Raw genomic sequence first — 13,898 nt, 5'->3', positions numbered from 1 at the left:
TTTAATAGTGTCTTCTACCATCCCTTTGTTCACACACAGACAGGCAGACACATCTAAAGGGCCTGATTCTTGATGTTGAACTTCATTGCATTGTTGGATAGACTTGAGAGTAAGTTTCAACTCAAATTAGGTGAGAAAGAAATTAAAGCCTCAGCAGCAGCCACCATGCTTGTTCCTCTCCTTTTTGAATCTTATGTTCTGGAACCACTTAAATTAAAGTTGCAGTGGGCTGCTGGGCTCCAAACACACTCTCTGTTCTGGTGGTCTTACCCAGAAAACCCAAATATTTCCAGAAACATGTTACAGGAAAAACTAGTGGTTTTAGCTATATGCTCCTGCTTCATGGTTTAGGACATAGGTCACCATAAAACTTCCCTTGTTTGAAGTATTCCAATAATGTCACATTTCAAACATTTCCCATAAAGAACGCCAGTCTGCTCATGATGCCAGTGCCTGGCCACAAGTAAAACCTTTACAACTGCCTAATGTGAAATAAATCAAAACAAATCAATGGAGGGAAAGATAAGGTGATTTAATGATTGGCCACAGTTTCCTCCAGACACCCATTCACTACTGACTTACTGTCTAAAATAGCTCCTGCTATTTTAACATCTTTGTATTTACACTTGTTAGAGCGCAGTACAAACCAATAGAGTTTCATTAATTAATTTCATATCTTGCAATTAAAAGTGTGGTGGGGACAGCAGCACAATCTCAAAAGTAAACACAGAGTTGATCAAAATGAAAGTATACTCCAGGATAAAATTTACAAGAGAATTAGTAACCCATAAAGCCAATAACTGGCAGAAATGCCAAGGAATCTGAGACATACCACATCTGCTGGTTCTTATATGTCATGAGAAAGCAGACATTTTGGCAGCAAGAATGGATAGTTAGGTGAAATAACAAGATAAATTTCAAACTGTATATGTGCATATAGTCAAATCAAGTAACTGATAAGTAGTCTAACTTGAATTCAATAAAAAGAGTTCTCAAATGAAAAAATAAAAAGTATTGTAAGACCACTGGGAAGGAGCAAACACTAAGACTGTCTTAGTGACTCTTTTATACATATCTTAGGAGAATCCTTGCAGTGGAAGACCCAAATTGCTCTGCACTTTTGACTCTGTGATGTATTGTCCTTACCAGCACTATCCAAGCTATTAGGTCCTGCTCTGAAAGAAGAGCAGTAGAACTGTAGATCTTTACTCATGAACAGCTTCATTCCTTCTGGTCATACAAATTAAAACTCTTTTATTAATAAATAGCAACCGTTTTTCTGCCCCTTGTCTCCTAGCTGTCATGTAGTAAAGCAGTGCATTATTTCCATGGCCAGCAATTCATTATTGCTCTGTGCATTGTTCACACCTCGTTCACCATTACCTCAGTAATCCTCACTGTCTTGTCTCGCTGTAAGCACTGATAATGCACACATGCACATTTGAGTTAGCTGTCTCTGTCCTGTGTCTCTAGAACAGAAAGAGAGAGAAAGCAGGGGAGCACATTCTCATTCTGAATTTTCTGGCCGCACATTAGAAATGCTGATTTTATTGCTGTTGTCCCTGAAGGGTGTGGGTGCCTTTGTTGGGCCAGGTGATTCTTTATGAAGATGTGATTTAGTGAAGTGCTAACAACCCACCTAGTCTTTACGGATGTGTAATTGCTCTTTATCCCTAGGATAACAAAACATTAAAAACAGCTATGCTGGGTCCACTCAAAGGCCACTTTCCACATATATTTCTGGCTCCAGTACTGGTTGTGGAAGTCTAGAGAAGAATTTAAGAGGAGGGCAAAGAGGGCTCAGTTCTGACTCTTGAGTTTTATTCTTGTATGTCCAAGTGCTTTATGAGAGAGGTCAAAAAGCTGTCACAACACTGAATCTCATTGACTTTCAATGGCTCTTTTTTTATTACCAGGGTGCTAAAGGAGACCGTGGTATGACTGGGGAAGTAGGAGAAAAAGGTGAACAGGTAAAAACAGAGTGTGCTTTCCAGCAGTGCTGTCACTGTGATTGTTCTTTCATCAGTAACTCCTACGACGCCTGTACAAGAGCAGCCTTCTCAGAGGCAGAGCAGGAAGATGGGAGCTCTTCATCACTGACAAACCACACATGGACTCTGCCAAAGAGTGGAACCATAGCAATCCTCCACAGACTTCCATCTTCATCCCCAATAAAAACCTGACAGTACCATCTATTTTCTCACCTCTGGACTGAATGCCTTAAATTTTCTACATTACCTAACCCTTACTCATTTCCTTGGATAATCCCCAGATGATTTCCAGTTCAGGTGTTTTTGGGTTGAAAAAGCCAAAAAAAGCCAGTGTGTCTGTTTGTCTAAGATGATGAATGTAAGGAGGACCTCTTTTAAGGAGGGACTGAGATGCCACAGGAAAGATGAGAATGGTTTAAATTAGAGTTAACTTTCGTAGTTAATTTTGCCAAGGGCTGAGTCACTGGTTTAGGGTGCAAATCAGCACCTCTTCAATGACATTTTTAGGATATTTTAAATGGCTTGATTTCCCAACTGACCTCCTGTCTTGTGTAATTCCACAATATCTGCTCTCATCTTCCATTAGCATAGACTAAAATAGGCATGGGAAGAATTACACCTGAAAATTAACTATGTTATTTCTGAAATATGTGCTTTGAAAACCAAGGTTTCACTTTAAAAAGCCATGGATCTTTATTCCCTTACAACCAGCTCTCTGTGAATTGACTAATTTTAGTGTTACCTCACAATAATCACTTAACTTTCATACAAGTATGTGACTAATGCATAAAGAAAGTCTCTGTTTTCATTCTGCAGGGCCACCCTGGGATGCCTGGTTTCTCAGGGGCTCCTGGAAACCCTGGTCCACCTGTAAGTTCCTCTGTTACAAAGATGGTCCTTGTAGTTTCTTGCTGATAAAGGGTATTGCAAGCTCCATGTGGTGGAAAGGACCATTCCCATCTGTCTGTGCACTGAGTTTGCATTTTCCAGTGGGTTCCTAATGATCCCCTGAGTGTGATGGAGTTGCCCACTCATGGTAATTGCTATTTAATACATTGGCCACTTTCCACTGATTGCTTCAACTCATTCTATAAATTGTTGCTAAGCTTCAGTTGCTCTCTTTATACAACACAAAGATGATGATGAAAAGTCTTCCACAGGGACTATTTAGTACATGTATAGGTGCTTTCCTGTATGTGGAATAAGTTGTTAGTCTAGAACTAGCAGATCTAAGAGCGTTTTAGTTCTCAATTTTACACAGTGCTATGAGACTGGATTTTCTCCAATTTTCATGTAGTGTGAGTTACTTTTGATTTAAAAGGCATTATACATATCTGTCTCCATCACAGTCCTTCTCATTCTTAGTTATGCTCTCTCCATTAATAAAATTATGCTTCTTTGTATTTAAAAGGGGGTGATAGTGAAGAATCAGGGCTGAAATCACTTGGCTCTCCTGCTGGTGATATTTCTGCTTTACTCCCTTCGAGTTTGGGGATTTTTTTCTGAGTCAGGGACTTTTCTCTCCAAACCACCTTTCATTGCCCAGAGTCATCACTGCTCATACTGCTGCTTACAGTGCAGTTTGGCTCTGCTGTGCTGAGGGTGTGCCACCCTCATCTGTTCTGGGGACCAGCACAGCCTGAATTCACACTGCACTGACTAAATGACAGGACATACCAGATAAGGGGGTTAGATTAAAATTCCATATTCAGATGGTAGCACTACCTAAAGGATGCTGGATACTTTGCTGCAGGGACAACACATGGACTTGCTTTGTGGGTCATTTGAGCTCCCATGAGCATTATTTTAGAAGTTAATAACAGGCACATTTGCTGTGTCTCTATTAACCTAATACTGCTACAACTACAGAGCTGTACCAGTGGGATTAAAACATTTAAAATTGTCCTATGAGACCTCCTGAACAGACTCACAGCCAAAGGAAAAGTGCAAAGTAAAACTGAGCCTGTCAAAACAGAGCAAAATGTGATGTCCCCTAGACAATTTTATTCTTCAGCTTTTGCTGACTTTTCCCTCCGTCCGCATTGACTCATGGCTCCAGGAGTTTGCCTGCCACAGAGTGTGCTACATAATTTCTGTTCTCCCATAATTGCTGTTCTTCAGAGTTATTTTTGTCATGATTGGCTTTTTCCTATTTGTCCCCTGTTTTCAGAAGGAAGAGCCAAGACCAAACTCAAATATCTGATTATTTCTGGCTTTGCAGGCTGATTGAGTGCAGAGGTTGTCACTGCTTTTTAGTGATGAATGAAGAAATGGAATGAATGTTGAGCTGAGTGATTAAAGAAAGCTCCAGAGTTGCCAGCTATTTTAGGGAATGTGTTGACAAACATATAAAATGCATTAATCATTCACATTGTTTCTGCTTTATTTTTTTTCAGGGGTCAGATGGGGCACCAGGACCAATAGGACCAGCAGGAAACCCGGGAGACGTGGTAAGCTCTAAGCTCTGGGCTCAACCACTGCCTTCACCTAGGTTTAGGTCTGTGAAGTAAAGCTGAGCTGGCATCCATATAATATCCTTTGAAAGCTCCCCAAAATATTCAGCCTGCAAGTAGAACCTCCACAAATAACCACAGATTACTGTTCTAGCATTTTTTTGTGCACCAAATGAAATTCCAAGTTAGCCAGAGGACAGTCCAGCCCATGGGACCTCTGTGGAAGCTTTTGTACCTCTTGTCTGTCTGTCCTTGCTAATAACATCTCTTAGCCTCCAGAACAGGATTTCTAAATCTGTTAGGATGCTTCATGACCTAAGGCTAATATCTGAACCCTGTGTGGGGATTATCAAAATATAACCAGCAACCTGTTGAAGGACATCACAGCACATCCATGCTGAGATGTGGAGCCTGGCACTCTTTCCTGGCACCACCAAAAATGCCAAATGGCACGTATAACCTCCTGGAAGCCCATGAAGAATTTTGGCACTGCTGTTTGATTAGAAGGGTTTTCGGATGCTGCTTTGGGGTAATGCATCAGAAAACCTTGGGAGACAGAGGTAATCTCAGTGATGATAGCTTCAGTTTGAAATGTTGGACATGAACCTTCCCTGAAGAATAGCCCCTATTGAGTTGGAAGAGTTTAAAACTGTGTAATTCCATGATGAATTTCTAGAGCAAGGTTTCCTAAGGGACAAGGTGTCTTCTGCAAAGCCATTTCACAACCTGAACTTCATCATAAGTAAACAGTGATGGTCATTCTGATGGCTGATTATGAAATCAGTGAGCATTCTCAGAGAGGCCAGAGAGAAGATGATCAGGCTGGCTGAAATTCTGTTTCAAATGGATGACAAGGTTGTGGCATTGTGAAAGACTTGGGATGATGTTTTCCAGTCCTGTGGGTTAAGGGGATTTCTTGGGATGGTCAGCAAGGTACTTCTTGTAACTACTCATTTAAAACATATACAATATACATCTGCTTCCTGGCAGGACACCTCATCCAGAAGGTTGAGGATGAAATATTAAATATAATTAAACTTCTGGAAAAAAATTACCAGTGATTTCAGTGTTTTATTTTTAAGAACTCATACATAATACTGATTTTTTTTTAATGTGAAAAGAGAGCCATCCATTCCAAACTAGAAGGAGTTCAAGAAAACCTCATAGACTGTGTGACATGGGCTACAAGACCACCTTCTCCCAGTTGTCCCATGGCAGACTCTAGATGTAATAAATCTTCATCTGATAGAAGCCTCTGAGGAGGTTGCCTGACCCTCAGTGTTTGTTCTTTCTTTCTTTCCAGGGCAAAGATGGTCCCCCAGGTCCACAGGGCCCACCAGGGCTGCCCGGACTTCCAGTGAGTGTGACTAAGCTCCTTCTAGTCAAGTACATTAAATTATTCATGCACATGCACACATAGGTGTGTAAAACAAAGAGGTGACACTTCTGAGGTGCTTTGAGAGCCATGCATTGTCTGCAGCAGTTCTGTCATGCTGATGTAATGTCCTTGTTCCAGGACAGTGTGGATGCTGTATTTGAACACTTTAAAGCAAAGTTTTAATAACAATGTGAATCAGGACTGTTCCTTGTGAGTCTTCTCATTGGAAGAAACACTCTTCTACAGAGCACAAAAATCAACTTGTAACTCCAGTGTAAGGGATTCAAGGATTCAGAGGCTGGGACATTGAATTTATCTGAATTCACAGTCAAAATGATTCCTTTGCACTGATTCACGTTCAAGTGCACCTTGGGTATAGACTCCTCTCTTCTGGAAAATGTAACAGCACAAGATTCTGGGATTCTTTTTAATCAGTCATAAATATAGAACCAAAGATAATTCAACTGTAAAGTAGCCTACCTGAATTAAGATAATGGCATTACAAGGATTTATAACAGCTGGTTTTAAAATCCTGATTTAAGATTGTTGGAGTACTTGCCTTGCTGGAAAGGGAAATACTGCCATATTGGAAAAGGAAAGGTTGTGCTGTTAGAGGGGTGTGGCAGGGAGAGGTTTATGACTGAGCTACAGAAGTAGGGAAGGTTTTGGAGATTTAGGCAAACATAAACATGTCATGATGAGCAGAGTTTTCACACTGACAAAACTCCCACCAATCTTCCTTATTGATTCCTTTTTTTTTTTGCATTTCATTTAACAGGGCATTGCTGGGAATGATGGCAAAGATGGCAAACCAGGATCTCTGGGGGAGCCGGTAATGTAATTTATAATTGTTTTGCTCAGGCAATCAGAAGCTACATCCAGTTGTTGTTTTTAGAGCTGCCTATCTATGGACTCCTTAGGGGGAACAAGGAGCCTGTTTGCACATCTGTTCTTAACACCAGAATGACTGTATTGTCTTGAGCGATTTATAGGCATGACACATGAGCAATCTTGAAAAGAAACTGGGTTCTTCTACTTTTACAACTACCATAAATACACTAAAACTTAGTGACTCCACTTTTACAGCTGTCTTAAACACTGTAGAGAAAGAAGGTTGTCTTGTAACATTAAACCTAGTGATCCATCCTTTTGATAGAAGTTTATGGGGCATAAAAAAGTTTAGGGAAGGAGGAGTCTTTAAAGCTTTTTTTCTGGATTGCTCTGAGATAGTTCTGTTGCCCAGAATTAGAGGATTTATATTTTATTTTCTCTATTTAGTCTATACTTGCATTTGCTGAGGGAAAAAAGCTGAGCCACAAAGTTGTCAGCTAAAAGGCAATGTCAGTAAATTTGGTAGTGAATGTTATTTCTTGAAACTCTGTGTTTCATGTGTTACATGAAGAATGTGCTTCAAATATCAGGCATTGCCAACTTGTCAAATGGGACTTAGTGGTTCTGGGAACAGCCAAGTTCCCAGGCATTAGGACAACTGCTAAGTAGAGGAGTGCTTGTCACAGCAGCAGCAGATAGTTTGTGTTTGCACCAAACCACCCCATTTCTATGTGCAGATGCTGATTCTTTGTGTGCTGATTAGGTAGTGGTGCAGCTCTGTGCATCACCCCTCTGGCACTACAACACTGCAAATGTGCACCAGTCCAGAGCTGTAAAATGCCTCAGGACCTCAGAGTGCAGGTGACAGTGCAGGTCGAGGTGTGTTTGGGAATGTCTGTCACTGCTGTTCTCTTTGCAAACTCAGACTCTGCTGGACAAACCCTGGAGATCCCAGTTCTCAGTGATGTTATGGCTAAGGGAGAGGAGTGGGAAGTTTTCAACAGCAGTGAGATGGACCTGGGGCTCTCTCTAACGTGAGCATTATTGTTTCCCACAGGGAAAGCCTGGAGAACAAGGGCTCCCAGGCCGGGAGGGTGCCAGAGGATTGCCGGTGGGTGCTGCTCTGAGGGGTTCCACTCACTCAACCCCCTGTACTGTAGTAAGGGAGCATTTCTTGGGCAAATGAGGTTCTTTACTGATGCAAACATATAACCAGCTGTGGCATTGTGACTAAACAAAATACATGAATAAGCAACAAAAATAGAACACAGACATTTCTGAATCCTTCACACATGAAGAAGAGTAAATCCCTTCCCTAGAAATGAAAGCCTGTAACCTCGTGACATCTCTCCACCAGATGTCACAGCTATAGTCCTTGTGTTCTCTGTCCTCTGAAAGAGTGGGGACAGCAAAATTTAGGGTTAAATAACATACTGGCTGGTCACACCAGGGATACACAGACCACAGCATTGGTTTTACAGTTTAAGGAGCTATGGGAGGTTCTTCCTGTGATGTGGCCCTGCCTGATTACTCCCTAGGATACAGTTGCTCCGTGCTGACCAGTCCCTAGTAACTTTTGGCAAAACTGGAAAGGTTATTAAATAAACATTCAAGCCAGAGTTTTCTTAGTGTTTCCTGCATCAGGGTGATGGATAATGATTGATTTCATTCCCTTGTGTAGGGCTTCAAAGGACAGAGAGGAGATACAGGTCCCCCAGGTCCCCGGGTAAGTAACAGGTACCACATGCACAATCCTTTGGATAAAGATTGTGGGAAATGAAGTTGCCCTTTCTGAGGCAGAAGGTAAAAATGATGACTGTGTTTCATGTGGCTTTTCAACTATGATTCCATGGGCCACATCTATGGCACAAAAATGACAGCAGCTGTCTTCATTCCCTCTTCTGAACTTCTAATTCTGGGGAAGGTAAGGCAGCTGGTAGAACGTAATGCTTTGATGCTCCCTTTGAGATAGTCCTTTGTGAAGAAGTCTCAAGGATGCCTCCATACCACATCCTTCTGCTAAAATGCTGGCAAAGTGTGGAACCCTACTGTACTTGTTGAACAAGTACTAACTCTCCTCCACAAGTGCTGAAGAAGTGCAAAAAAGTCCAAGTATAAAACTTACAGAAAAGTGAATAGATATGTCCCTTTGACTTAGTTGCCTGTGGGGTCATAAAACTCAAACCTCAAGTCTGCATGAAAATTGTTCTCCACTCTGTTTGGAGCTCCTTGGTGTAAAAGGGAGAATACAAAACTGGATGTTCTTCCACCTAATTCTGCCTTTTTTACAGGGAAATAAATTTCTCTGCTTGCAGAAGCTTGTATGAAAAATCCAGTGCTGGAGATCCTCATCTCTTCCTCATTATGATAGCTTCTGTATCATGAATGTGTTGGTTTCTTTCAGTGCCTGCAGTAGCAGCAGCAAATAATTTGCTGGAAAGCAGAGCATTGCCGTGTGCATCACTTACAGGAGACGTTTCTGAGTTATTTTTATAAGCTGCATGTCATATAAGACGAAGGAGGCTCTTGCTGGCTTTAAAAAAAGTTTTCACTGAGTTCAGTCACACACTGCAGAGACCCCATACCACTTATAGTGGTGATACTGGTCTGAATTTGACCTTGAGCTGATCTCTCTTCCCTTTTTGCTGAATTGCAGGGGGAGCCAGGTGTGATGGGTCCTGCTGGTCGTGAGGGGCCACCAGGGAAAGATGTAAGTGCACTATTTTGAGCAGAAATGAATCTCCTTCTCCCTGACAAATGAAAAATTTAATTCACAGTGACCCTGACCTGAAACAGCTGCAGAAACTTCAGTAAAGGGTGAATTACTGCAGGGAATGATTTGTGCAAAGATCATTAAGGGAAACAAAGAATTAGAGGGCCTTTGTCACTGCTGGCACTAAAATGCCAGCTACATCTTTGGATAAGCAGAGAAAGCAGCATTGTGTGAAACCCAGGCTGTGCTTGGGAGCCATGGACCTGTCTTCTGGCACCCATCTCTGAGCAATGCTTCGCTCTGCAGGTCCCACCAGGCCAGGCTCTGTCACGCTTCCTGTGCCACAGCTGCACCTGACTGAGTGTGTTGCTCCACTGAAGTCTGTGAAATACCTATGGAATAAGTTGCTGCTGCTCAGAGGAAAGAAAGATGGTACAAACAGTTCCTCTGGCATGATTAGTGTCCCATGCAGTGATATAACAAAGTCCTGGGAGGGAGCAGTTGACGTGGGATCCTGCAGCAGCTGCAGTGCAATGTTCCAAGCAGCTGATGTGCCACTGCCATGGGACCTGGAGAAGTGGCTTCTCATTTGCACCTTGCTGTGCCACTGGAAACTGGTGAACGAAGCAAAATGTAAGGCAGATGAAAAGGAACCCCTCAGAGAAGATGGAAGCGGCTCTGAAGCCTCCTGGGAGAGAGAACAAACTAGTCAATTCTTGAGAAATATCAGAGAATCTCTGTCCCTAAGAAATACAGCTTTAAGATAATCTGATTATAACCTGATAGAAATTGTTTCTGCCTGTAATTGGACTGCATTTAGTGGTAGGTGTTTAAAATTCAGAGGTTTGGTTTTCCTCACAAATAACTGAAAGGGGGAAGTGAGATTCCTTTAATACTGCTTCCCCTAATATGTGAACAGTGTAATTTAGCAGGAACATTTTAAAATGTTTGTTCACTTGCATCCATGTCAGACCTTTCTCACTCACCAGAATACTTTTCTTCCTCTCAGGGTGATCCTGGTCCCATAGGACCACAGGGCCCTCGAGGACTCCGAGGGCAGCCGGTGAGTTTTCTCTCCTGACAAGCCATTTCTAGAGGTACATCATAATTCATAGAGTGGTTTGGATTGGAAGGAACATTAAAGATAATGTAGTTCTAACCCCTTGCCATGGAAAGGGATGCCACCCACTAAAGCAGCTTGCTCAGAGCCCCATCAAGCCCAGCCTTGAAAACTTCCAGGGATGGGGCATTGTGTGTGATGGGAATGTTCTGCAGTCCAGAACTCTGGCTTGGAAGAAGACAGTTTAGGAAGATTCAGAATGTTTGATTAAAACACTTTGCCTTTCAGAAAGACAAATAACAATATTGCTAGAAATTGATGAAGACTTACAGTATTGCAAGGGACTGATGGTTGCTGACTCAACTGCAGCAACTGTTCAGTGGGAAGAACAGTTCAATGGATTCTGTCAGGACTGCAGAGTCAGAAATACTCATATTTCAGTCTTACCTCTGGGATTCTACTCACTTCTCACATGATCTCACTTTTCAAAGGCAGGCACTCACTGTGGGTACCCAGGCTGAGTTTTGTGGGGTCCACTTGTAATACTATTTACCTGTACTATTTTATTTCAGCTTCAGTGGAGAAATAGAAATCTAGTTGACACTTCAAAAAGTCTCATTTGGGATGGCTCAGAAATTACTTTTATTAATTTCATAGGGTTTAAAATTCTGTCTTAGAAATTAATCCTTATGAAATCTGAATAGAGATCTCTGTTGCTGAACCAAGGCACATCTTTAGTGTGTTGCAATGAATGAGTTCCTTTCCTTCTTGGAAGACCTGGTAGTGAAACAGATTCTGCAGCATGATTGGGGGTGGGGAAATGCTGACTCAGCAATGCCAGGAGTTGGAGCAGCAGGTCCCTCCAAGCTGGGGCAGTTTAGATGAGATTGCAAGAACATAAGGAGAGTTCCTGTGTCTACTTCATAAATGATCTCATTGCTCCTGTACTGCTGGCATCGCTCACTGTTGTGTCGTGCCCCTGCATAACACTAGCAGTGAGTAAAAATATTTGAAGAGATAGAAATTATCATAACTCCAGGCCATATTCTTCTTTGCAGAAGAGTTACTTTTATGTTGAAGGTCAAAATGTCAGTTTGTCTCCCTAATTTGCCCTAAACTAGGACATCTTGTTCTTTCTTTTCCTTATTTTTTATCTAAAAAAGAGTGTAAGGCATGATTTTGAATATTGAGAGTACAAGGGCTAGTCTTTATGGCCAACTCTAATGAAGGGAAAGACTCTGCATGTTGAATTGAGAGGAGTGTAGAACTTCATCTCACCAAACTTTGTGCATGATTAGCTCAGCTGCTTTCTTAAGGAACAGTGAGAAACAGGTCCCTTCAAAGTATCACTTGGCTAGTTCTGAATTTTGGTGTCAGGTAAGTATCAACTGCTAGAACAAGTGTTTCTCTCCATTCCCCAAAAAAGGGGAAGCCTGAGATGATTAAAAAGACTCTTGTCTGAACAGTGATGACTTGGAGCAGCCAGAGGAGGTGGCTCTGTCCATACAGAAGGATGCTGCATATGATAAGGACAAGGGTGAAGGAAAGGAGAAGTGGTTTGGTCCTCTTCAGGCCTGTGGATTTGTGTCCAAATACTATTTTTTTTCCTGAGATCAGCCGTGCAATCAGGGATGCAGAAGCTGTGAGGTCAATTGGAAATAAGATACTTCACAGTCTGTCAGGAGAGGAGATTGAACAATGCTAAAGAAATCCCTGCTGGTGTAGGTGTAGCTGGATATTTCTAGTTTTAGCATGCATTACATCACTAAACTATTTTTCTTTTGACACAGGGCAAGAATGGAGTGCCTGGATCTGCAGGAGAACCTGGCCCAGCTGGTATCCCAGTAAGTACCACAAAGGGAAACTCATGCATCCAGGAGAGGTGACTGATGAAATGTAGGAGGAGTGGATTATCTGTAGCATCTGTAGCTGGTTTATGTGTTGAGGTTTCCATGCCTGAAGAAGGGTAATCTGAAAATCACTGGCTGGCCACAACTTTGAAGGGGGTTTGGCTACGTTCCTGGAATTGAGATGCTAGTTGGGTCATCACTGTTCCCAGTGAAAGTTAAGTTTTCACAGCAAATGGAAATGATTGATTGCCTAGCATGGCAAAAAGATTGGCATGCCTCGTCTTCACCAGTAGATTTAATTTTGCCAAGCAGAGAGCGTGCAGCCAGCAGAGAGTTGTCACAAGGAAGGAGAGGGCCTCAGGGAGTTGGCAGGATGCCATTGAGGAATAGTGGCAGCAGAAAAATCCTCACAGGCAATTGGGGGAAGAACAGACAGCGGGCAGTAAACCAGGATCAGGAAGCATAATGAAACTCCCCTGAGGCCATCCTGTGGGGAAGAACAGCTTGGAAATGAAGAGCTGTTAGAAGGACAGTGAGGAGCTGGTGGTTTGCTTGTTTTTTTGTGTTTTTTTCCTCTATTCTGCTGAAAGTCGTCCAGAATTCAGCAAATCCATGAAAATATTCCCTTGTGCCCAGTAGCATCTATCACAATGCAGGGCTCTTCCCTCTCTTTGCCCATGGAGACAGTACAGCTTGCTGGACTGTTGCATTAATAAGGAAACAAAGGCAGAGCAGGAGAAATGTGAAAAGCTGCAGCAGGACTTCACTCTTTGTGACCCTTGCAAAGCCATAAAGCCAGCCCAGCCTCATCACTGACTTGTGCCCTGATCAAGCATCTGCAGGGATGTCTCAGAGAAGCAAATAACACCTTTCTGTGTGGGGAGGTAGGACAGGGTGCTGCAGTCTGACAGCCTTTCTGCATCAAAAAATAAGTGCCACAGGCTTTTTGTCCTTGACATAAGCTCTTTTTACCTTCCTGGGACTTCTGACATTGCTTCTTTTACCCCTTGGATCATTGCTTTTGCCTTTCAAATTTCTTTTCTTCTTTTCATTACACCCACCCATTCCCAATTCCTATCACTGATTTTTCACCTTCTGGGTCTTTATCAGGTCACTGTGGCTTTGGGATGCCTTGTGAATGCCAAGTGGGGATTATTATTTTAATCATCATAGTGTTATCACAGTACCTATACGATGTGACCCAGAGACTCACCAGACAGCTTCCTGCACAAACAGCACCACAGCAGCCTTTGCTCCAGAGGATTTAGAGTCCAAAAATAACATAGGAGATTGAAAAAGGATAAAGTCAGATGGATGAGGAAGGGGAAACAACGAGACAGTGCTGGTCAGCAGAACAGACAGTCATCTCATCATTATCTTTCTCTGTCATTAAAATGAATCCTCTCCTTTTCATAAAGGTTATTATGGGAAGTGTCTGCTTGTGCTGTACATAAATCCATTTATTTTGAAATGCACTAATTTCCTTCACTGTGTGGTGTGACAAGCCAATATTTTATATTTCTATTTTGAAAAGAAGGAGATATGAGGAAGGTTAACATGACAATAAGGGTGATTTTTTTTTTCCACCTTCACCACTGCTGACTTGTAACCATAAGGTAAAA

At 42.1% G+C, this 13,898-nt stretch overlaps 1 protein-coding gene across 1 annotated transcript in view; it reads left to right on the top strand.

The window, feature by feature from the left end:
• COL22A1 (collagen type XXII alpha 1 chain) overlaps nt 1-13,898 on the top strand; it is a 239,702-nt gene that overhangs the window by 203,727 nt on the left and 22,077 nt on the right. Inside the window, exons 48-57 of the mRNA XM_058833583.1 lie at nt 1,917-1,970; nt 2,808-2,861; nt 4,388-4,441; nt 5,748-5,801; nt 6,601-6,654; nt 7,711-7,764; nt 8,335-8,379; nt 9,310-9,363; nt 10,376-10,429; nt 12,217-12,270. Coding sequence (XP_058689566.1) covers nt 1,917-1,970; nt 2,808-2,861; nt 4,388-4,441; nt 5,748-5,801; nt 6,601-6,654; nt 7,711-7,764; nt 8,335-8,379; nt 9,310-9,363; nt 10,376-10,429; nt 12,217-12,270 — 531 coding nt within the window. The remainder of the gene's footprint in view (nt 1-1,916; nt 1,971-2,807; nt 2,862-4,387; nt 4,442-5,747; nt 5,802-6,600; nt 6,655-7,710; nt 7,765-8,334; nt 8,380-9,309; nt 9,364-10,375; nt 10,430-12,216; nt 12,271-13,898) is intronic.

The sequence above is a fragment of the Poecile atricapillus genome, chromosome 2, assembly GCF_030490865.1.
Source record: "Poecile atricapillus isolate bPoeAtr1 chromosome 2, bPoeAtr1.hap1, whole genome shotgun sequence".
NCBI classification, from domain to species: Eukaryota; Metazoa; Chordata; class Aves; order Passeriformes; family Paridae; genus Poecile; species Poecile atricapillus.
This window is presented reverse-complemented; position numbering and strand designations above follow the sequence as displayed.